Source organism: Mus pahari, chromosome 6 (genome assembly GCF_900095145.1).
Source record: "Mus pahari chromosome 6, PAHARI_EIJ_v1.1, whole genome shotgun sequence".
NCBI classification, from domain to species: domain Eukaryota; kingdom Metazoa; phylum Chordata; class Mammalia; order Rodentia; family Muridae; genus Mus; species Mus pahari.
In genome coordinates this window covers 101088334-101111876 of record NC_034595.1, presented here as the reverse complement: position 1 = coordinate 101111876, position 23543 = coordinate 101088334, and the positions used below count along the sequence as shown (strand labels likewise).

The 23543-nt window shown below is 49.8% G+C and overlaps 1 protein-coding gene across 1 annotated transcript; it reads right to left on the bottom strand.

The window, feature by feature from the left end:
• Positions 1–3740: 3740 nt before the first annotated feature.
• Positions 3741–22740, bottom strand: Slc2a7 (solute carrier family 2 member 7). Its single transcript, XM_029540322.1, has 12 exons — positions 22620–22740; positions 22033–22131; positions 19358–19518; positions 16937–17061; positions 14438–14590; positions 13797–13922; positions 13347–13537; positions 11927–12037; positions 9574–9675; positions 7823–7898; positions 6274–6401; positions 3741–4523 (listed from the first exon to the last, which is right to left on the bottom strand). Exons 1-12 carry the CDS (start codon positions 22668–22670, stop codon positions 4305–4307), a joined length of 1542 nt encoding a protein of 513 aa, XP_029396182.1. The 5' UTR covers positions 22671–22740; the 3' UTR covers positions 3741–4304.
• Between the last annotated feature and the right edge of the window lie 803 nt (positions 22741–23543).

Genomic DNA, 23543 nt, shown 5'->3' with positions numbered 1-23543 from the left:
GAGGAGAGGAGAGGAAAGGAAAGGAAAGGAAAGGAAAGGAAAGGAAAGGAAAGGAAAGGAAAGGAAAGGAAAGGAAAGGAAAGGAAAGGAAAGGAAAAAGGAAAGGAAAAACTAAGATGAGCTGTTTGGGTACCACCCCAAAGAGCATTTTATCAAATGGAACCTCTTGCAGTGATCCTATCATGCCAGAATACACTGAAGACTCTCTCGGCAGCACACTGGCGTGCAGACTGGCTTTGGGAGTAGCCCATCACCAGCTCTGCAGTGAGAGTCGTCCTGGGTACACTGATCTCACAGTCCCGGGGCTTATTATGCATCCTGAGCAGATGCCGTTAGACCCCAGACCTTGTTAACAGTGCAGCCAGACAGCCTCGAAGCCCAGCCCCTTACCCCTCTTGACCCCAGGATATCTGCAGGCCTCAGGGCGGCCTGAGCATCGGTCCCCTGACCTGTCTCCTTACAGTCTCTAGCGCCTGGGTTTTGGTGGAAAGGCAGAGGCTGAGTCTCCTCATAAAGTGCAAAGACCTGGGCTTCGCCTCTCAAAGGTGACCCAGCATAGCCCCAACCTCAGGACAGCTTACCGCTGAGGCCACGTGAGAGGATGCAGCTGTTAGAACATAGGACCTTCTCTTTCCCCACCCCCACCCCGGCTTGAGGAGACCCCTAGAGGGACACTCAGGGAACACCTGCTAGACATGCTCACAAGACATTGAGCTAAATATCATCAACACCTTGACCTCAGAGTGGTGGGAGGGACAACTGTGGAGTTGTTTATCTCCTCCCACCTTAATGTGGGTTCTGGGGACCAAACTCAGATGGTCAGGCTTGTGTGCCAAGTGCCATTAGCCGCTGAGCTATCTTGGTGGCCTCAATAATGAGGGTTTCTGTCACCCACAAGGTCTCCTGGGAGCTACAGACCTTTTTTTTTTTTTTTTTTTTGGTCAACACAGATTATCTTACATGTTTTGGAATTTCATATAATTAAAATAATGTAGTATGTATATCTATTTTAATTTTGTTTTTTTATTAATCATTTTATTCATCTATGTTTCAAATGATATCTCCTTTCCCAGTTACCCCTCCACCAACCCTCCATCCCTTCCCTCCTAATTTTGTTTTGTTTTGAGATGGGGCTTCACTAAGTAGCCCCAAGTGCCCTGGGTTTTACAGAGAGTCACCTGTCTTTGCCTCCAGAGTGCTGAGATTAAAGGTGCTGCCATGCCCAACATGCATGTATGCATGTATGTATGTATTATGTATGTATGCATGCATGTATGTACACACATGTTATATATTATTAAATATTATATATGTGATATTAATATAACAATATTATCAACATATATTAAACAGGCTCTTTCTGTGTAGCTCTGGCTACATGTATGTACACACATATCATGTTATAGATTATTAACTATTATATATGTAATAATATAACAATATGATTAACATATATATTAAACAGGCTCTTTCTGTGTAGCTCTGGCTGGCCTGGAACGCCTCTGAAGCCCAGGCTGGTCTGTCTCTAAAAAGCAAGAAAAAGTTTTAATTTAAACGTGTGAGACAGCTTGAGTTGATATGAACATTGATACAGAGATGACTAAAAATGCTTTCATCTTCAGCCATGCACAGTGGCACACGCCTTTAATCCCAGCACTCTGTGAGTTTGAGGACAACCTGGTCTACACAGTGAGTTCTAGGACAGCCAGGGATACACAGACCTTATCTTCAAAAAATATTAGCCGGGCGTGGTGGCGCACGCCTTTAATCCCAGCACTCGGGAGGCAGAGACAGGCGGATTTCTGAGTTCGAGGCCAGCCTGGTCTACAGAGTGAGCTCCAGGACAGCCAGGGCTACACAGAGAAACCCTGTCTCGAAAAAAACCAAAAAAAAAAAAAAAAATTAATCTTCTGGATCAGTGAAATGGCTTAGCAGAAAGAGGGGCTTGCTGTGAAAGCCAGAGAGAATGAGTTCAAGTCCCCAAAGCTGCATAAAGATGGAGGCAGAGGACTGCCCCACAAACTATTATGTATGTGTGGGCTCGCCTTGTTCTTAAGGGAGATATCAGCCAACTCACTGCGGGGAGAGCATCTCTCCAGACTGATGGTTTTTATAAAATTGCCTGTGTGTATGTGAGAGAGTGTATATGTGTGTATGTGGTATGTGTGTGTGTGAGTGTATGTGTGTATGGTGTGTGTGCAAGTATATGAGTGTGTATATGTGTGTATGTGAGTGTGTGTGCATGTGTATTTGTATTTATGTGTGTATTTGTGTGTATGTGTGTGTGAGTGTTTATGTATGTATGTGTGTGAGTATGTGTGTGTATGTGTGTGTGTTTATATGTGTGAGTGTATGTGTGTGATATGTGTGTGTGGTGTGTGTGAGTATATGAGTGTGTATATGTGTGTATGTGAGTGTGTATTTGTATTTATGTGTGTATTTCTGTGTGTGTGTATGTGTGTGTATGTGTGTGTGGTGAGAATGCGAGTATATGAGTGTGTATATGTGTGTATGTGAGTGTGTATGTGCATTTGTATTTGTATTTATGTATTTCTGTGTGTATGTGTGTGTGAGTGTATGTATGAGTGTAAGTGTGTGTGTATGTGTGTACACGTGTTTGTTGTTAGCACTGGGGGAGGGATGCTGGAGCGACAGCTCAGGATGCTGGAGAGACAGCTCGGGATGCTGGAGAGACAGCTCGGCAGTAAAGAGCAGAAAATGGTGCTTGTTTCCAGCACTCATGCTGGGCAGTCGGCAGTCTACCATCGCCTATAACTCCAGTTCCAGCGAGATCTGGTGCCATCCTCCTGCCTCTGCAGACCCAGGGCACTCCTGCACCTGCACACGTACGCACGCATGCACACACACACAAATGCACCCATTCACACACACACACACACACACACATGCACATGTGTGCACGCACACACACACACACACACACACTGGCTACAGGTCTTGCTCCATTGTCCAGCTGCTACTGTGTTCTATAGAACACAGTTGGAAACACTAGCTCGGCTTGTCACATGATCTCCTGTCACAGAGGGGAGAGAGAGACTCACCTCATAGCGACGGTGGTGACATCTATAATCTTGACTTTAGATCCTTTCATTTGTTAACTGAAACACTAACTGAAATTCAGTTTTCCACATCCATTGTGCATCTTTTAAACGTGTGTGTGATTCATGTGAGGGAAGTGTGTGTACACATGTGGAACCCAGAGGTGACCTTAGTTAGATGTTGTTTTTCCTCAGACACTGTCCACAGAGACCGTGGGCTCATCAATCAGGCGAGGCTGACTAGCCAGCGAGGTTCTGGAATCCTCCGGTCTCTGCTTCCTGTGCTGAGATTACAAGCATATGCCATACCTGGGCATTTCTGTAGGTGACCCGCATCAGGGCGGTTCCCTGGGCTCGAATGGCAGGCACTTAGCTGATTGAGCCATCCATCCCTCATCCCTTATAGCGATTACTGAATATTGTGGCTTGGATGTGTGTCCCCAAAGTTTCATTTGTTGAAAGCTTGGTCCTCAACCTGTGCCTCTGACTGCTGGGACGTGGCAGGCCCGTCTCCCACAGGTAGGATCTAGTAGGAGGTCCATAGATTATTTGTTACATATTCTGAAAGGGGACTTTGTGTCTCTCCACTTCTGGATCCTGATGTAAGAAGTCCACTCTGCCGCACATTTCCACTGTCACATGTCACAGTTGCCAGAGGCCTGAAGTCATGGGGCCCACTCAACCGGAACCCAAATAATCTTTTATTTTTATTTGTTTGTTTGTTTGTTTATTTTCGAGACAGAGTTTGTATAGCCCTGGCTGTCCTGAAACTCACTCAGTAGACCAGGCTGGCCTCGAACTCAAGAGGTCCACCTGCCTCTGCCTCTTGAGTGCTGGGATGAAAGGCGTGTGCCACTACTGCACAGCCTATCTTTAAAAAAAAAAAATCAGTTAATTGCCCTAATTATTTTGTTATAGTAACATGAAGCTAATACCCTGAACTTATAAAGCTTTAGCTTAAAAAAATGCACCCAATACCTCATGTAAGTTTTGGAATTAATATAGAATCAGAGAATCAGCCCCTATCAGTCAGTATTCCTGTAGGTCCTCTTCAACCTACGCCTTCCCTCTCATGTTTAGCCTTGAAGCCAACATCCTGCCAAGTAAACGGAGGGGCTGTGTTTTCCAAAGTCTTCCGGTTGCTATGGGAGCACTAACATCTCAGAGCTGTTACCCTCCCTGAAGGCCTGGTCCCCGAGAGCCTTTCTCAGAAAAGGGACTATGCATGATGGGTCCTCGGAGCCGTCAAAAGGATGTTTCCTTGGTAGGCAGGGAAGGTGTGTGAGGCTTGGCCGTGGTTACTTCTTTCTCTTCTGGAAACTCCACTCCATTTCTCTTGGCAAAAGCACAGTTTATCTCTACGAATGTCCTGCCCTTGGTCTCAGGGATTACCACGTAGATATAAGCAGCGGTGAGGATACAGACGCCAGCAAAGACGAGAAAGCTGTAGGCTCCGATGGCCACCTAGAGAGGGGACAAGAGGAGGGGAGCCCTTCAGACGATACACTTGGTGCCTTTGTAAGTCATAGGGACTTTCTTCATGGCCAAATATATTCTACCCCTAAAGGTTAAAAAAAAAAAAATCGGGACAACTGGGCCCCCCCCAACCTCCAAAGGAATCTTTAGTGTTTGGCTCACAGGTCCCTCCTGAACTGAAATCTAGAGTCTGGCAGACTCAGTTGAGGAAGGCGGCAGAGCTCGCTCCTCTTGTGTGCTATAACTCAGATCTTCCCAGCCCTGAGCCCCTCAGCAATGAGCCATTTCCACCTCTAAGTGCAATCCCTGTATAAGTGGGGCATGGCACATGCAAGGATTATCATTTGGCTTCCATGGCTCATGCTTCTAACCCCAGCACTGTGGGTGCTGAGGCAGGAGGATTAAGTGTTTCAGACTGGGGTTGAGTATTGTCTGTCACACATGCTGGGTTCTGGGCTCAATCACAGGCACTGGGAAATAAGTACATCCAGGAACCAGGCCAGAGTGAGTCAGCTTGGGCCCCTTTGAACTGGGAGATTGGGGGGGGGAATTGCTGTGTTTAGAGGCAAGTGTTCATATAGCCTAGGTTGGCCACAAACTCTCTAAGCAGCTAAGGATGACCCTGAACTTCTGATCTTTCTGTCTCTACCTTCTAAGCTCTGGTATTACAGAACTGTGCCACCATACGCAGTTTACGCTGTGCTGAGGATTGAAGTCAAACCTTTATGGGCGGTGGGCAAACACTCTTACCAACTGAACTACATCCCTAGCCGGTGGGAGGTGTTCATCATAAAAGAGGAACTATTCCCTGTCTTGGGGTAAGGCCAGTGGCCACGTATGGGACGTAAAACCATGCCAGGAAGTTTGGTAAGATAGAGCAGGTCGAGACCTGGAGACTCGGTGAGCACACACCTAAGGCTTAGGTGACTCCTAGCTCCCTGCCAGACTCCTGTCTTGGAACACGTGTCACGGTTCTCACATAAAATAAATGTGTCTGGACACGTAGACTCAAAACAGGGTTTTTCATGCTTAGAAACCTGGAGGGCTTAGCCAATACTCGCCTGTTCCCAGCCATTCCTCCCTGCAAAAGGTATTTAATCTCGGGCCCACTCAGAAGTGGGGTATGGTTTTTACACATCCATTTTCCGCCATGACAGTAAACTGTGTAGAACCATGGACTGTCTCTTTTTATCAAGATCTGCCATGGGGAGCCATGAGGAAAGCCTTCGCCTACAGATCGGCAGCTTAACCTCCCGTAGAAGGCCTCTCTGCGTTCCTGGCCACAACCGCCACCAAGCCTGCTGCCAAGCTAAGGACAATCATCCCAGCCGGAACAAGCCGGAATTCTCACACACACCCCCCACGCCCTCCGGCCCCTGGGCTAGATGATGTCCCCAGCCTGCGGCCCCCCCCCCCACTCCACTCTCCCTTCATCTTTGACTCCCAGTGGTGCCCTGATGTCCAAAAGTCTGAGAACCCCATGGCCCCAGGTCTCCTCGTAGGCCCAGGGACCCTCTAACCAGCTCTGGCTTTCCCACATCTTAGACTGTGCTTCTCCCACCCCCAGCCCCTGCCCACCCCAGTGGTGTCTCAGTGCTATCCTACAGCCCGGCCTCAGCATGGTATAAGCTCAGTCAAACTCCTCGCTTTCCACCTCCCCAAGTGGCCCTGAGCAGCTGTGCCCTATGGCGGAGCGGACTCCCGCCAACAGCCAAGGATGGCGTGAAGGGCCACTCACCTGGATGGATGGAAATGTCAAGCCCACGATGAAGTTGGTGAGCCAGTGCACAGCCCCGTCCACAGTGAAGGCGGCTGTCCGAGAGGACTGCAGGACAATCTCGGTCCTCACCACCGAGGGGACAGGACCTGGAGGGAAGGAAGGCTCAGAGGTCCTGAAGGCTACTAGGACCTGCCATGACCTCACTGTGAACCTCACACCCTTAGAGCACCTCACCTCCCTGTATGGGTCACCCCTGCCGGAACTGGGGACTAAAAACAAACCCTATCTTTACCCCCAAACTCTGGCAGAGGTTTGGAAAGCCAGGGGTGGCTGCCAGCACGGTTTCTCCCAGCTAGATGCTCTGGAAGGTTTGTGGAAACCCGGCAGACAATTCTTGGGATCCTCAGGGAAATACTCTCCAGTCTTGCTCTAGATCAGCCCGGCTTTGAAATTCTTGCTGTCTAGAGTCGCTGTGCCCTGTGAACTCCTGGCTTGGACATTGCTGACCTTGCCCCCCCTCCACACACACCCCAAGTGTGCACAGGGATGGTAATGCCAGCTCTCCACCTCTTTCCCCATTCCAAGTCTTTCTCTGCTGTTCCTTTGTTGCTTCCAGAGATGGTTTTGTCTCAAATGTCTATAGCTATGTTTCTCCCCGATTGCTACCTCCATGAAAAAAAATTTTTTTTGTTTTAGGGGCCAGTAAGATGGCTCACTGGGTACCCCCTGGGTTTGTGTTTCTAGCTGCATTTGTAGCAGAAGATGACCTAATCGGCCANCAGTGGGAATAGAGGCTCCTTGGTCTTCCAAACTCCATATGACCTAGCACAAGGCAAGGCCTGGGCCAAGTAGTGGGAGTGGGTGGGTAGGGGAACAGAGGTGGGGGGAGGGGTATGGGAAACTTTTGGGATAGCATTTGAAATGTAAAAAAAAAAAAAAAAAAAAAAAAAAAAGATGGCTCACTGGGTAAAGGTGTTTGCTGCCAAGACTGAGGACCTAAGTCTACCCCGAGAACCACACAGTAAAAGAAGAGAATTGTCTTACACAAGTTGTCTCCAACTTCCACATACACATCGTAGCATATGCAAGCAGACAGGATTATAAATAAATGAATGTAAAAAAAAAAAAAAAAAAGCAAAAACCAAAACCAAATTTATGTTTTAGACAAGGCCTTCTTTATCTCGGGCTGGTTTTCAACTCACCTAGTAGCCGAGGAGTGTGTAGCTCTGGCTAGCCCGGAACTCATTTTGTATGCATGAATCCAGTGGGTCAAGAGCTGGGCCGGGAACACACAATTGTAATCCTAGCATTTGGGGGCTGAGGCAGGAGGATTGTGAGCTTGAAGGCAGCTTAGTAAGGAAGATTTTTATATAGTAAGATTCTGACTCCTCCAATACCCCAAACCGCACAAAGATTGTGGAGCTGTACAGGTCTGAAGCTGAGCTGTCTGAGAGGTAGCGGTGGAGGAAAGATGAAGGGCAGCCCGGCACTCAAGTGTTTATTGGGCACCTTACGTGTGTCAGGCTCTAGAGATTGGTAGAAGCAGAGGAACAGAGCAAGAACTTACTGGGTCCTATGGAATGTCCCACGATGTAGGAGAAGACACAGATGATGCTTAGGTAAGACAGCTCAGGGATGGTGCTCTGTGGGAGAAGCAGCCCTGTACGTCAGAGGGCGTGGCCTGGGGCCTGGGGGTGGGGCTCAAGCCAAGAGCCTTGAGGGAGCTGAGGCCACCTGTGAGCTCCTCCAGCCTGTTGCAAAAATTCTGAGTCCCACCGAGGCTACAAGGTCTCTGGGCAAGGGGAGGAGGGCAGGTAGGGATAAGGATGGAGGCAGAGGCTCTCGTTCACCAAGGCTGCCGCAACCGCACTGTGGCAGAGTTGAACACAGACCTGCTTATCACTCAGGTTTGGGTCTGGCTGCTTTGCATCCCCCCCCACCCCCCGCTATGACTGTGTTTTATTTTCATGTCACCCTCGCTGAGTGTGGATAATATTGTTTTATCCCACAAATGGATCAGAGCCCACAGATTCCTGAACACAGAGCAGGAGGACCTCAGCCCCTCAGAGACAGAGAAACAATTTGTTACAAGCTTGAGGTGACTTGGTGGGGATTTCAACTTATTTGACAATTGTCTGCCGAGAGTCCTTCTAGGTGGGTGGTTTGAATATGCTTGACTCATGGGAAGTGGCATATTAAGTGGTATGGTCTTGTTGGAGGAAGTATGTCACTATGTAGGTGGGCTTCGGGAACTCTTAGGCTCAAGCCCCCACCCAGCGCAGAAAAGACCCTCCTCCTAGCTGCCTGCAGAAGACAGACTCCTTCTGACAGCCTTTGGATCAAGATGTAGAACTCTCAGCTCCTTCTCCAGCATCACGTCTGTCTACGGGCTGCCATACTTCCTGCCATGATGAGAATGGACTGAGCCTTAGAAACTGTAAGTCAGCTCCGATGAAATGTTATCCTTTAGAAGAGTTGTTTGGGTCATGGTGTCCCTTCACAGCAGTAAAACCCTAACTAAGACAGTGCCCTAGAAGCAAGGGAACCCCAAACCACCTCCTAATACTTGAAGTTCTGCTCCCAAAGGTCAACAGAATGGCAGAAACAAAACCAGGCTAACGGAGTTAACTGAACTGAATGGCAGGCTCCAAGCTAAGTGGCTGGCTGATGATGATCAGGACGGATGCTGCAAAGGAGCCACTGGTGGCCATGGAGATCCACCAGGGCTTCTAACGGAGGGACATGATCTCGTCTCTCTCTCTCTTTCCCTTCTCATATCCCCTCCTGGTTTATATAATGAGTTCCTGGCCAGCCAGGGCTACATGGTCCCCAAGTATTTTATAGCACCTATTGCAACCCTTTCCTTATCGGGTTCAGCCAGGTCTGGATTTGGATCTGGCTGAGCAACACTGGGACTTAGCGCTCCACAACATCTGGCAGGATTCCAAGAAGGGATCAGGGCCCAGCTATCCCCATTACAGGGAATTGCCTCAAGACTGTGTTTGTAAATAATCAGAGTCCAGGGGCGAGAGAGACAGTTCAGTACTTAAAAGCATTTGCTGTTCTTATAGAGGACCGGAGTTCAGTTCCCAGCATCTACATCAAGTGGGTCACAGCTGCCTGCAAGTCCAGGGTCACACTGAGTTTCATGCCTGCCTGGGCGCAGGGGAGCCAGGTCACTCGTGAGCTTCACATTGGGAATGGGTTGTCCATGAATGGATGGAGGCTGCTGGAGAAGACTGAGAGCCATCCAGGAAACTGGGACCTCGAACCTCTTATGCCAGCCTCCCACCCACAGGGCAGGACATGAGCACAAACCTGGAGGAGGAGTGCCACGGTCAGTACCAGGCAGGCAGAGCAGCAGATGGCATAGCCAGACAGCAGGAGAATCCGCCGCCCCAGACGCTCTATGATAATGGCCTGCGGGGGGTGGGGTGAATGTTGAATGTTGAAGAGTCTCTTTGGTACTAAGGATTGACCTTGAAACTCCACCTCCTCCCCTACAGTCTTTGTCATTTACAGACCCTTGGGTATCTACTCCCTGCAGATAATACATAAAATTCCTTTATGTATGTGTGAGTGCCTGCTTGACTTGTGCATGCAGTACCCGCGGCAGACAGTAGAGGGAGCTGGATATCCCAGAACTGGAGCTACAGTGGGTTTCGAGCTTCCCAATGTGGGTGCTGGCACCCAAACTCAGGTCCTGCTCAAGAGCAGTGAGCACTCTTAACTGCTGAGCCATCCCTCTGTCCTGAGAACCATATTTTCTAGTCTCTGCATATAATGCTTCGGCATCTTCAGGCCTTTCTACCTTGGGAAGACTGCGCCTCTTGCAGGTAACTAGGGCCCAGGAGAGGGCGCTACACTCCACTCTGAGAGTGCATCTCTCATCTTCAAGGAGAGCAGAGGAGAAAGGAACCCACCACCAATGTGTAAGCTGGTGGATCCTTTGTCCCCCCCCTCCCCTCTAGCCTTCTGGGTAAGATCCACCCATCATCCTAAACACAGAATACCATTACCAGCCCTTCTTCCCCACCCCACCCCGCCCAAGCTTGGAGAAATCCCAGGTGGAAAAATAGCTCTGTCTGTCCCTGAAGACACAGTCTGAGATGGCCACAGTCTGGGATGGTCACCGTCTGAGATAGCCACAGTGCTCTAGTTTGGCTTTCTCTGGATGGCGGTGACCGCCTTGGTTGTGCCAGCTAATTTAAGTCAACTCGACACAAGCTTGAGTCCTGGCAGACAAGAGAGCCTCATTGAGAAAATGCCTCCATAACACCAGTCTGTGGGTAAGCCTATAGGGCACTTTCTCAATGAATGATTGATATGGGAGATCCCAGATCCATTGTGGGTGGTGCCACATCTGGGCTGTGGTCCCGGGGTTCTACAAGAAAGCAGGCTGAGCAAGCCACGAGGAGCAAGCCAGTAAGCAGCACCCCTCCACGGCCTCTGCATCAGCTCCTGCTCCCAGGTTCCTGTCCTGTTTGAATTCCTGTCCCTCCCTCCCTCCCTCCCTCCCTTCAGTGATGAACAGTGATGTGGAAGCCTGTTTGCTTGCTTTTGAGACAGGGTTTCTCTGTGTAGACTCAAACTCAGAGACCTGCCTGCCCCTGCCTCTCGAGTGCTGGGATGAAAGGCGTGCGTACCATCTCCTGACTCAGCATTCTCATCTTCCAAACTCCCAATGCAGCCGACCAAGCTTTGAACTCAATGGCCTTTCCAGCCCAAAGTCCCAAAGTCCTTCCACAATCCTCCCAAAAAGAACATTTGTGTCAGGTCTGTCACAGCCACACCTCACGATCCTGGAAGTAAATCTATTCTTTTAGCCAGTGTTCTTTAGAGAATCTACAGGTCCGGCTAGTCCAACCATGGGCGTCTATCAACAGAAGGTCCAAGAATCCAGTGGTTGTTCAGTCCACGAGACTGGATGTCTCAGGGGGTCTTCAGTATACACTGAAATTCTGAAGAAGTCGTCTCTAATGCCAGTGAGAGCGGGAACAGCAGGCAAGAATGAAGCTTCCTTATTCCACCGGCTTTATATAGGCTGCCGCAGAAGGCGTGGCCCGAGTTAGAGATGGCTCTTCCAACCTCAGATGATCTGGATTAAAGCTGGCTTTTCCATGCGGGGCAGTGGTGGCGCACGCCTTTAATCCTGGTACTTGGGAGGCAGAGGCAGGTGGATCTCTTTGAGTTCAAAGTAAAAAAAAAAAAAAAAAAAAAATCCTCTCTATACGTGCTCAGCTGCTTGGGTTTTAGCTAATTCCAGATGTGGTCAAGCTGACAATGAAGAATGACATCACAGCTGGGTTTGCAGCTTGTTCTTGACTCTCACGTTGCCCAGGCTGGTCTGGAACTCACCATGTTATCAAGGATGACCTTGAACTTCTTCTGATTCTTCTGCCTTCGCCTCCCAAGTGCTGAGACTGTAAGTGTGAGCCATCATGTGCAGTACAGTACGATACCGCTACTGGGGCCCGAACCCAGGATCTTATGCATGCTAGGTATGTGCTCTACCAACTGAACTATGCCCCAAACCTTGACCAAGTCTACTACTGTGCTTCCCAGACTGGGGTCACCCACACTCTCTGGCCTGGGGGGGCTTCTGTCTTCCAGTCAGGGGACTGTTCGGGTACCCTGCCACGAGAGGCCACCCCCACCCCCGGTAACTCACCGAGACGAGAGTCATCACCAAGTTGATGACACCAGAGCCCAGGGTCACGTACTGGGACTGGGTGGGGTCCACACCAGCTGAGGTGTAGATGACGTCTGCGTAGTAGTTGACCTGTAGTGTAAGCAGGGATGTGAGCAGAACCCGAGACCTGTCACTGGATTCCCTTTCTCAATATGAGCAGTGGACAGTTTTGGGAGCCTGGGTTGGGGACCCTGGATAGGATGGAGCTAGCAGGGAGTGGTGATCTGGTGGATCTGACTCCGCCCTGGTATCTCTGAGTCTTGGCTTCTGTGCTTATAAAATGGGAGCCAGGCCACGGTACCACTAGGTAGTTTTCCCTGCATGACTTTACTACTTTGCACACATAGGCTCTTGATTGTTTGGGGCCAGCTCTGGTCCAGTCCCTGGATAGTCACAGAAAGCCACATAAGTTGGTCCCCATTGGGTGGCTCCCAAGATCACTTTGCTAAACAAGTCAACTCTTGAAGACAAATGTCACCTTTTCCTGTCCCTTCTCCTAGAAGACATCAACAGGGTCACCTGTCCTCTCTCTGGCTCCTGAATGGGCATTTGAGAGTTTCTACTTGCCCACCCACAGATAGAATGAAATAGCCACCAGAAAACTTGACATATTTCCACAGCAAATGAGTCTAGCAAAGGATTAAGCAATGGCTCTTCTCTGAGACCAGAGGTTGGGCACTTCTCCGATGGTCTCTTATGGAGAGGGTAAAAAACCTACAGGCAGGAGATTTCCTTTGGGGGATTAAGAAGCAAAGAAAAACAGGCATATAGCAAAAGAAGAGTAAAGGACAGGGAGAGGTAGTGCCCATGGAGTCCAGAAGAGCTATAGATGGTTGTGAGAGATCGTTGAGTGCTGCTGGGAAAGGAACCTGGATCCCAGGCAGGAGTCACGGTGGTCTTAGCTGATGAGCTATCTTCATCCACCCATCCATCTATCCATCTATTCGTCTATCTATCATTTTTCTTCCTTCCTTCCCCCCTCACTGATGAGCTACCTACATTTATCTATTTATTCATCCTTCTTATTTTATTGCATGTATTTATTCTGTGACATTCTATATAGGCACTGAAGTGGAAGTCTGAGGAGTTAAAGCTCTCATTCCTGGTGGGGGTCCCAGGGATCAAACTCAGATGGTCAGGTTTGGCGCAAGCACATCTTAATACTGAACCATCCTGCAGACCAAGGTCTTGTTTGTTGCAGAGGAAACACCCAGAGTGATAAAATGCACTGGGCTCCCAAAACTCTCCTCCCAGCACCGGCTCCTACTACCTGGAAACCAGACTGAGCTGTATGGGAGTCAAAATGCAAAATGCTAATCCTGAGCCTTCTGTGAATTCATTAAAAAAAAAAAAAAAACCTAAGGGGAACAAAAATCTGGGGCAGGGTGGCACCGCGCACCGCGTTGATCCCGGACAGCTGCTGGCCAGCCATGAGCACGACGATAGAGATCAGCTGCCAGCGCAGGGGCCGAAAGGTGAAGAGGTTGAGCACGGACAGGCGACCCTCGGCTTGCTCGGTGCGCTCCTCTGTGCGCATTTCTTCCATCTCGGCCTCCACATTGTAGTTGCGACCTCGCAGCCTCCTTAGAGCTGCAGAGCAGAGAGGCGGTACACCACACTCACCTTCTGCCCTATTGCACCTCAGCCAGGACCTTCTCCAGAGCCCAGGCCTCACACGCCCTCACACCTCGTCCCCCCTCCCCCAGTCACCACTGCTCACTCTACACAAGCTCTCTGCTCTCAATCCCTATCCACTGTGACCCTGACCCGGATCACAATGTCACCAGATGGTACCTGCCCATTCCATGCCCCTTTGTGCACTGAGAGCCTGGGTGAGCAGCCAGAGTACCTTGCCTTGCCGTCTCCTCGTCTCCTTTCTCAATAAGAGTGTAGCGGGGGCTCTCCGGGAAGAAGGGCAGAGAGAGGAGCTGAATCACTGCAGGGACCCCTGTGAGAGCCAAGAGGATTGGCCACCCTGGATGGAACATAAATGGCGGCTTGAGACTCGAATCTACTGCAGGGAACTTGCAAAGGCACAGGTGCTTCGCCTCTAGCTCCCCCTCACCGCGCCCAATAAGTGAGGGTGGTGGCCACCTAGTCCTTGCCAAGATTTCGCTGCCCACAAAGAAGATCCGTATTAAAAATAGAGGACAGTACCTGATGAGTAAGGACACTTTCATGAGGACCTCAGCTGACTCTGCAAGTCCTTACCTAAAAAGCTGTGTTTGTGCACGCCCGTGACCCCGGCATCCGGGTGGGCGGGTTGGGGAGGGTCGGGAAGCAGATCCAAGGAGCACATTGGCTGGCCAGCCTGGCCTAGCTTATTTCCCGGTCTTCTGCTCCCATTTCCAGGAGTCAGCAACCCTGCCCTGGGCAAGGTCCTCTATATTCACAAGATGACCTAAAGGTCGCCAAAACACTTTCCCCGTTTGGACTATGGCTAACTTTGGGCTCAGTCTCCACGCCTCACCCCCGCACGTTGCTGGTTACCTGTGGCATTGCCCAGGATGGCCTGCAGGCTGAAGATCTGAGCCAAGAGGACTCCGATGATGACGAAAACCTCCGTCATTGTCCCTAATGTACCCCTAAGGTTCTGGGGAGCCAGTTCTCCCAGGTACATGGGAAGAGTACTGTAGGCGATGCCTGGATCAGAGGAAATGGGAATCAGGACCACTAAGAACAGTCCCCAACCTCTCAGAAGCCAGTGCCTAAGGTTGCTTCAACCCCGGCTCTTAAACCTTCAATCTGCTGCAGGCAAGATGCTCCTAACTTAATTTAAACCTGGAACCACGGCTTCCCCTAACCTGCCCGTTCAGATAGAGAAATTCCTTTCCCCAAAGTCTGGCATTTAGACAAAAACTAGTATTCCCTCAGGTACTGGAGAAACTAGTCCCTACCTGGAAAAGGAGTCATTCTTATCTCTTCCATTAGTATATGCCTGTAGTGTCTATTAGCACAGCAAGTTCTCTGCTGGCCTCTCGGCTCCATCAATTCTTACTTACAAGTACCTGTTAGACACTTCAGAGGCCTCCATCCCAGCACACAGGTTCCCTCCTCCTCCCAGGTCAACTGTTCCCTTAAAGCCCTAGAAATATCTCACCACCACCACCACCACCACCACCACCACCACCATTACAAGCCACCAAATGTCACCCGCAGCTTCCCTCCCTTCTCTCTGCTTTCCAGAGACACAGAGGCTTAAAATAAACTTCTCCCTTTTCATCCATGAAACAGCCGTTTTGGTTTCTTTTCTGTGGCCATTTCATTAAAAAAAAAAAAAAAAAAAGATACTGTTTCCTTCCTGGTTCCTGGTCCAGATTACTGTGAGAGGGGAAGAATCTAGGTTGTGTAGTAACTCTTTATATGGACTTAAATATGGTCTTATTTTGGTTCATTTTTTGTTCTTTGTTTCTTCTTGAGACAGGGTTTCTCTGTGTAGGTCTGGCTGTCCTGGAATTCTCTCTGTAGACCAGGCTGAGCTTGAACTCACAGAGATCCACCTGCCTCTCGATCCTGAGTGTTGGGATTAAAGTTGTGCGCCACCACAGCTTGGTGGTTTTCTGTCATTTCTTAAGCACACGTCACTTACAGAGCCTTTTCGGTTTTGTTTTGCTGTGGTACTCACACATGCTAGACAAGTACTCTATTACTGAGCTGGGCTCAGCCCTTTCTTTTATTGTTTTCTGTGTGTGTGGGTCTGGGGATGAAACCTAGAGCTTTGTGTATGTATACAAGGTAAGTACGCTAGCACAAGGCCACATTCCTAAGCCTAGATCTTGCCCTTTAAAAACAGAAAAGAAACCACAATAGTGAAGAATCTTAACTGCTGCCCAAGGTGGAGACTCCGGATTCTGTATTCTCAATTTAAACTGTCTTTAACACAGATCACGTTCTGAGGTAGTCTGCATGAACACGCCCCCATGGACTCTCGAAGTGCCATTGTTGGAGGTGTGGCCTTGTTGGAGGAAGTGTGTCATGGGGTGGGTGGGGGAGGGTGGGCTTTGAGGTGCTGGACGCTCAAGCCAGGCCTAGTAGCTCTTCCTGCTGCCTGTGGATCTGGATGTAGAACCCTCAGCTACCTCTCCAGAACTCTGTCTGCCTGCATGTCACCATGCTTCCCACCATGACGATAATGGACTGAACCCCTGCACTGTGACCCAGCCCCAATGAAATGTTCCCTTTATAAGAGCTGTTGCGTTCATGGTGTCTTTTCATGGCAGTAGAAACCCTAACTAAGATCCTGTCCTTGGAGGATACGTGCAGAGCTGGTTTGGTTATGTGTTCTTCACAGTAAGGGAAGTTCCCCCCCCACCCCCATCTCTCCTCTCCTCTCTCTTCTTTCTTTTGAAGCAAAGTCTCAGGATTCTTAGGTCTCAAACCAGGGACACAGGGCAAGGGTGCCTATTTAGCATATCAAAGCAGACCCTGACCCTCAGGTTCTCCCAGCATCTGTCTGTCCCTATCTGTTACAGAGCCCTCCTGGATGGCGTACCCTCCCTCCTCTCCTAAACTTTCCCAGCCTAGGGATTGAGCTTGCCCTTCCCTGGGCTCTTACCTACATAATCCAGACATTTTGGTTATGTGAGCTCTTGTACTTTCATGCTCCTAGTCTCTGGTCTGTCTCCTGTCCCCTCTCCCTTCTTGTCACATGGCCCAGCTCAGGGCCATGGTCACTCTGGACCCTTCCAAATGCCTCTGGCTATGCTGTCCCTCCTATCTCCAATAAGCCTTCTTCTGCACAGACCTAGGAGCAGTGTTGGGACTCTGGGCAAGGTGGAAGACTTCATTACATAACAGGAAGGAGCTAGAAAGCATGGGGCCTCCTAGGACCTAGGACTGGAAACTGGAGGAAATCTAGGGAGGAAAAAGTAGATAGCCAGACCCCCCGTGTCCAGTGTTGGCTCCTGGTGCTGGGCAGCCATGTCTCAGAGCTGTCCCCTGAGCAGTGCACATCAGAACACCCGGGTCTTCAGCGGCTGCTCTAGGTACCTGCGCAGATTCCCACCAGCACTCGAGACAAGATGATCAGCTCAAAAGCCCGGGCCACTTTGCTGACTCCCATCAGGACGGCAGAGGTTATAGCGAAGGCATTGTTGATCAACAGTGTTCCCTTTCTGCAAGACAGCAGGGCCCAGAGGGCAGGGGTGCCCAACAGATGCTTTGACACCTCAAGCCTGGTATCCCAGGCTGTTCCCTAGAGAGGGGCTGGACCATGCCTGAGAAGGACTGGAAGACGGGACGGTGTCCTGGAGTGTCCCCATTCACACATGTGCTGCATTCACTGCCCCTCAGTGTGAGGAAGAACGATTAGGTCTCCTCACGATGGACTAGGGCTCTTATAAGACTTAACACTCTCTCCATGTATATATAGAAAAGAAGGCCCAAGCTGACCAAGAATGGGAAAAGCTGTAAGGAAACTGGAAGAAAGCTGTGGGGCTAGCGGGAGTGTGGGAGGGGAGGTGTGTTTCAAACACTGCAGCCTTTCCGTTCCACGAGTGGGAGCTTCCTGTGACTGATGGGCAGTCAAGCCCCAGTGGTAGTGTCTAGACCAGACCTGATGTTGGTCAGGGATGCTGATCAGGTCCCCGTAACAGACAGGGTACAGAATGGGGCTATGACCCCTATGACCCACAAGGCTGAAATCTAATGGTCTGTGGGGGGCAGCACTGAGCTTGTTTGGGTTTTTTGAAATAGTGTCTCATGTATCCCAGGCTCTGGGATCTGCTCTGTAGCCAGGCCTCCTGCCTCTATCCCCAGAGTGTTTGGTTATGGCTGTGTTCTACCACACTCAGACTAGGGGCTGCTAATTGCTCCCCATCTTCATACTGGAGGTCCAGTTGCAAAGGACCTGGCCTCTGACTGTTATAGGTAAAGCAGGGCTAATAGGGTCCTTATAAAAAAGTCCTCTGCTGGTCAACACCCACAGACATGCACCCTGAAGATCCAGGAGCGTGAAGAGCGCAGAGCAATCCCATACTCCTGATACCCTCTCCCTCCCTCTGACCCCTAAGAGGCCTGCTGACCTCACAGAGGCTCAGGCTGGTGGTCCCCACCGGGCAGGCTGCCTCTACCCCGCCCCAGGGAAAGATTGTCTTTGAGAGGCTGAGTGAGGCGGTGCTCACCTTTAATCCTAGCACTTGGGAGGCAGAGGCAGATGGATCTCGGTGAGTGACAGGTCTCATCTACACAGTGAGACAATATCTCAAAATCAATCAATCAATCAATCAATCAATCAATCAATCAATGGTCTACAGAAGAAGGATGGGTCTTTCTAACAGTCTAATCAATGTTTTCAAGTGATATATAGCCTGACCTACAGCAAAATTGGAATCTATTGGGGGCTGGAGATATGGCTCAGCAGTTAAGAGCACTGACTGCTCTTCTGAAGGTCCTGAGTTCAAATCTCAGCAACTACATAGTGACTCACAACCATCTATAATGAGATCTGATGCGTCTGAAGACAGCTAAGGTGTCTTACATTATGTAAGTATACTTACATATACTAATAAATAAATCTTTGGAGTGAGCGGGGCCAGAGTGAGCAGAGGTCCTGAGTTCAATTCCCAGTAACCACATGGTGGCTTACAACCATCTGTACAACAACAGTGTACTCATATACACAAAATAAACAAATAAATACATCTTTTAAAAACTTAAAATCTATCAAATCCTTTCTTCACTCAAGTGCACCAGAGAGGGCAGGTTCATGGCTCGCTAAGTATTTACAAGGCAAGGCTTCTGGACCCAGCTCTCATAAGTAAACAGCTTCCAACGGATAATAATTTCTCTGATGCAGCCTGGCTGCTGTGTTTTTTGTACTTATTTGACCCAAGGGGTTCTCCACTCCCCATCCTTACACAGCCTAACTTGGCCTGACAACTTCCATCGAGAGTGAGCCCGCCCACGGAGAATGCAGCTGTGCCCCACCCTGTGACTTTAGCTCAGCCTTCTCTTTCCTGGGGACCTTGAACGGCACAAGCCTCCTTATCTTCAGCCATGCCTCTGCAGCGTGGGCCTCTGAGTGGCCAAGCAAAGTACACGACGGAGCTGGGCTTCACCTCCAATGCAGATACGAGACCAAGGCACGTGTGGTGACTCAGCCCAGTTCCCAGCCTCAGGACAGCATGCTGCTGAGCCCACGTGTGGGGTGCTGCTGGAACCCGAAGGAACCTGACCCCAGAACGAACCCCTCAAGAGGCATTTCTGAATACCTGTCGCAGTGCTTATGGGGCACCAAGCTGAGAAGCTGTTTTGCTGGGGACAGAGATTCCAAAGGGTCTGTGACAACACAGACGCTTGCTTCTAGATCTGATTTTTGGGATGGTCTCAGCTACCTACCAGCAACTCAGTCATCAAGAGAGCCCATGGCTAAGATGAATCTCAAGTTTGGGAATGCCACCTTCCATTTACCTGCCCCACTTATTGACCATCAGGCCAACCACCAAGGACCCCAGCAACCCTCCCAGAGGGAACATGGAGACCGTGCAAGACCACAGGAGCAGCAGGGTATTCTCATCCATGAACGTTCCGTGTCGCTCAAAGTGCGTGTCATTGTAAAATGACTTCAGGACCTGAAAGACAGGACCCCCATCTGTTGCTTAGGATACTGTGAAACTCACAGTATAGGCGACATAAGTTCTCAGCTGCCCCTTGTTACCCATCTCACAGAGATGGCACATTCCTGCCAGTACCCACAGGACACAATTGAGCCTAGGGGTTTTCTGTTGGTACCTGGGGAGCAAAACAATATTCCGGGGAGAAGAGATGGAAAATCAGCCAGAGGGAAAGTTGTTTAAAAATTCACTTCTGTAGCGTTATTCTGCCAGAGGAGTTGTAGGAAAGATTCACACTAACGGGGATGCTGGACCCAGGGTCAACCTTCATAGACTTGTTTTCTCACCAGTTATAGAAAGCACCTAAAGACACCTGTTGGGGGGGGGAGTTTCACTTCAGCTTAGAAGTCTCAGGTCACACCCCATCACTGAGAAAAGTCAGGGCAAGAACTCAACAGGCATCTGGAGGCGGGAACTGATGCAGAGGCCTTGGATGGAGGGGTGCTGCTCACTGGCTTGCTCCTCAGGACTTGCTCAGCCTCCTTTCCTATACAACTCATAACCACCTGCCCCAGATGGTACCACCCACAGTGAGCAGGGTTCTCTCATAACAAACCATCAATCAAGAAAATGCATCATGGTCTTACCCATAGGCAAGCATAGTGGGAGTGTTTTCTCAATTTAGGCTCCCTCCTCCAAAACAACTCTAGCTTGTGTCAAGTTGACATAAAACCAGCTAGCGCCTTAATTATAATAGTGACATAGCACATTGCCTGCGTCATACTTAGAAAAGACAACCAAGGGCTGTCCATTCAGTTCAGACGGCTGAGCACTTGCCCTACATGCATGAAGCCCTGGGTTCCGTCCCTAGCCCTGAATAAGATGTAGATGTAGAATAAGAAATAGATGTAGACCTGTAACCTCAGCACTTGGGGGGCGGTAGAGGCAGGGGAGGGATCAGAAATTCAAGGTGAGCTTCAGCTATATATAAAATTTGAGGCCAGGCACAGCAACATGAGACTCTGCCATTAAAAAGTGAGGTGGGGAGGGGAGGCTGGAGAGACGACTCAGCAGGGAAGGCTACTTAATGCTCCTGCAGAGGACTAGAGTTTGGTTCCCAGCATCCATATCAGGTGGCTCACCATTAGCGTCTTCAGAGGCTCTTCCTGTCACTATTCACACACACACACACACACACACACACACACACACACACACACACACACACACANAGAGAGAGAGAGAGAGAGAGAGAGAGAGAGAGAGAGAGAGAGAGAGAGAGAGAATTCCCAAGCTGGGGGAATAGCTCAGTGAGGGAGCCCTTGCCTTGGGTTTAGTTCTTGACACCACAAAATCCGAACACTGGAGAGACTGAGGCAGGAGGATGGTTCAGGACCAGCTCACCAGCTTGATGTACATAATGTCTCAATAAACCTAGGACTGGGACCAGTAAGATGGCTCAGTGGGTGAAGGTGCACACTGCCAAGGCTGATGGATGACCTGAGTCAGATTTCCAAGGTAGAAGCAGAGGAAAACTCCCGTGCGCTGTCTTTCTGACCTTTACGCAAACACTCACTGTGGCAAGTATACGCCCCACACATATGCAGACACACTCAAGACACCCTGAATAGCTGCGGACAAATAAATGCAAAATTGCAAGTATATTTTTTTCTTTGCCTTGGAGGCAGGGTCTCTCTATGTGGTCCTGGCTGTTTTGGAGCTTGCTGTGTAGCTGGCCTCGAACTCACAAGAGATCCTCCTGTCTCTGCCTCTCCAGTTCTGAGATTAGACTTATGTACCATCATGCCTGGAGCCATGAAATATTTAAAAAAAAAATCACCTGGGCTGGGATTGTTGTTCTGTGGCAGAACACTTTTCTGGCATGCATGAGGCCCTGGGTTTGATTCTCAGTATTGCAAAATATACCACCACCAAACCTTCATAAGATCAAAGATGCCAAGCCGGGCGTGGTGGCGCACGCCTTTAATCCTAGCACTTGGGAGGCAGAGGCAGGTGAATTTCTGAGTTCGAGGCCAGCCTGGTCTACAGAGTGAGTTCCAGGATAGCCCGGGCTACACAGAGAAACCCTGTCTTGAAAACAACAACAACAACAAAAAAATCAAAGATTACTCCATTAGTGATAAGGAGTAATGAATATATGTATAGATAATATACACATATGCCCGGGCTTCTGCTGCACACCACCTGTCTCCCTTGAACTTGCTCCAGCTAGCCTTTGTCTCTGTTGTTTCTCCTGGACCCAAACACAATCCCTAAATGTTAACAGTTCATTCTTGGTGTGTCTGTCACCCACAAATGACCCTCCCAAGTGAGCAAGGCAAGGTGCCCAGGAAGAGAATCCAGGTTCCCCCACACTGATACCCCTAGAAAAGATGACATTGCTGGAGAAAATGGCTCTAGCTGCCCCTAGTCCTCAGAGGTGGGTATCTAGGGGACTCCTGGAAGAAGTGGAAGCTTCCAGAAGCAGGACAGCAGCTGACTTCTACCCGCCAAGACCCACCTTGTGCCCACCTTGTGAGGTGTGTTGATCACGGCGATGTTGTAGCCATACTGGAAGACTGAGCCAAAGGCTGCACTCAGGGTAGTCAGGACTAGTGTGGGCTGCAGGCGCTGAACCGGAGAGTGGCGAGGTCAGAGACTCTGGAGGGTTGGCTCCTGTCACTTCTAGGATTGGGGTGGGGTGAGGGTGGCCAGGCCTTCACTTCCTCATTAGGTGGAAAGAAATTTCAGCCAGACCTCCCTTTCCACCTAATGAGGAAGTGAAGGCCTGGCCACGAGCAGGCTATAATCCAGGGAGGAGGAGGGGGCTGTCTGGGAAGGGACCCAGCAGGTATCATCCTGTTTCTAGGTACACATTTCTCCTGCCTTTGACCTTGAAGGTGTAGGGACAGGTCGGGTTGTGAAGAGGTTCTCTCTGGCTTCCCCAAGCTTCATGGGAGCATGTCTGAGCCACGGGTCTTGGGTGTGGCAGTCCCTCTGTGACCATCTGGGTAGGTGCTCTCCCAAGCCCTCCTTGATAGATTGATTCCAGGGCCCTCATCTGCATTACAAAGGTCTCCAGCTTGGTGGCAGAGGCAGTTTCCAGAATTGGTACTTACCGCTTCCGTGGGTGGCAAGGGCAGAGGTGTCCCTGTCTCCTTGTTCTCCATCCTTAGGTGCACAGGTTTGCTGTGCCTCTCCAATGCTATGGGGCCCTGCTCTGCCGGCTGCCCTGCTGGGTCTACTGTTTCCCTGAGGCTGGCCTCCCATAGGATCCTCTTGCCCTCTGGACCTTGATGGCTTTCTGCACGAGACCATTTTTCTCTGCAGCTGATAAGATATGTGTTGTTGCTTTGCCAGTGCCATCCATGTGAGGGGTGGGTACTTCTTTGTTCTCCTACAACTTCCGACCAACAGCCTCCCTGTTGCCACAAGGAGGGGAAAGGGCACTGGTTGGTCCCCTGAAATGAGTTCTGGAAAATGAGGCAAGCTGCAGCTTTGAGCTCTTGGGCTTTTCCTCTACATGCGCCTTCTTTGTACATTGGCTAACTGTCTAAGTGGGGAAAAGTACCTCAGTTGCTTTCTAGTGCAACCTTGCTGCCCATGGGGGCAAACACCTATGATCTCAGCACTTGGGGGTCAGGGACAGGAGGACCGTGGGTTTCAAATTAGTCCAGGAAGCACAAGGCCTCATGTAAAAAACAAAACAAAACAATAATATCAAAAACCAAACCAATTGCTGAGGAGGAGGCTCTGTGGCGATCAGCTGCTTGGTGTGTAGAAGATTCTGGATTCCGTGCTTGGTATTGTAAAACAAGATAAAAAGGCAACCTTAATAATTTTATATTTGTAATTAATTTATTATTATTACATCATTATTATTGCTGTGCATGTGCAGGGGTATGCATGTGTCACAGTGCACATCTGGAGGTCAGAGGACAGCTTGCAGGAGTCAGTTTTCTCCTTCTACCATGTGAGTCACTGGGATTGGACCCTGATCGTCAGGACTGGTAGCAAGCGTCTTTTCCAGCTGAGCCATCTCA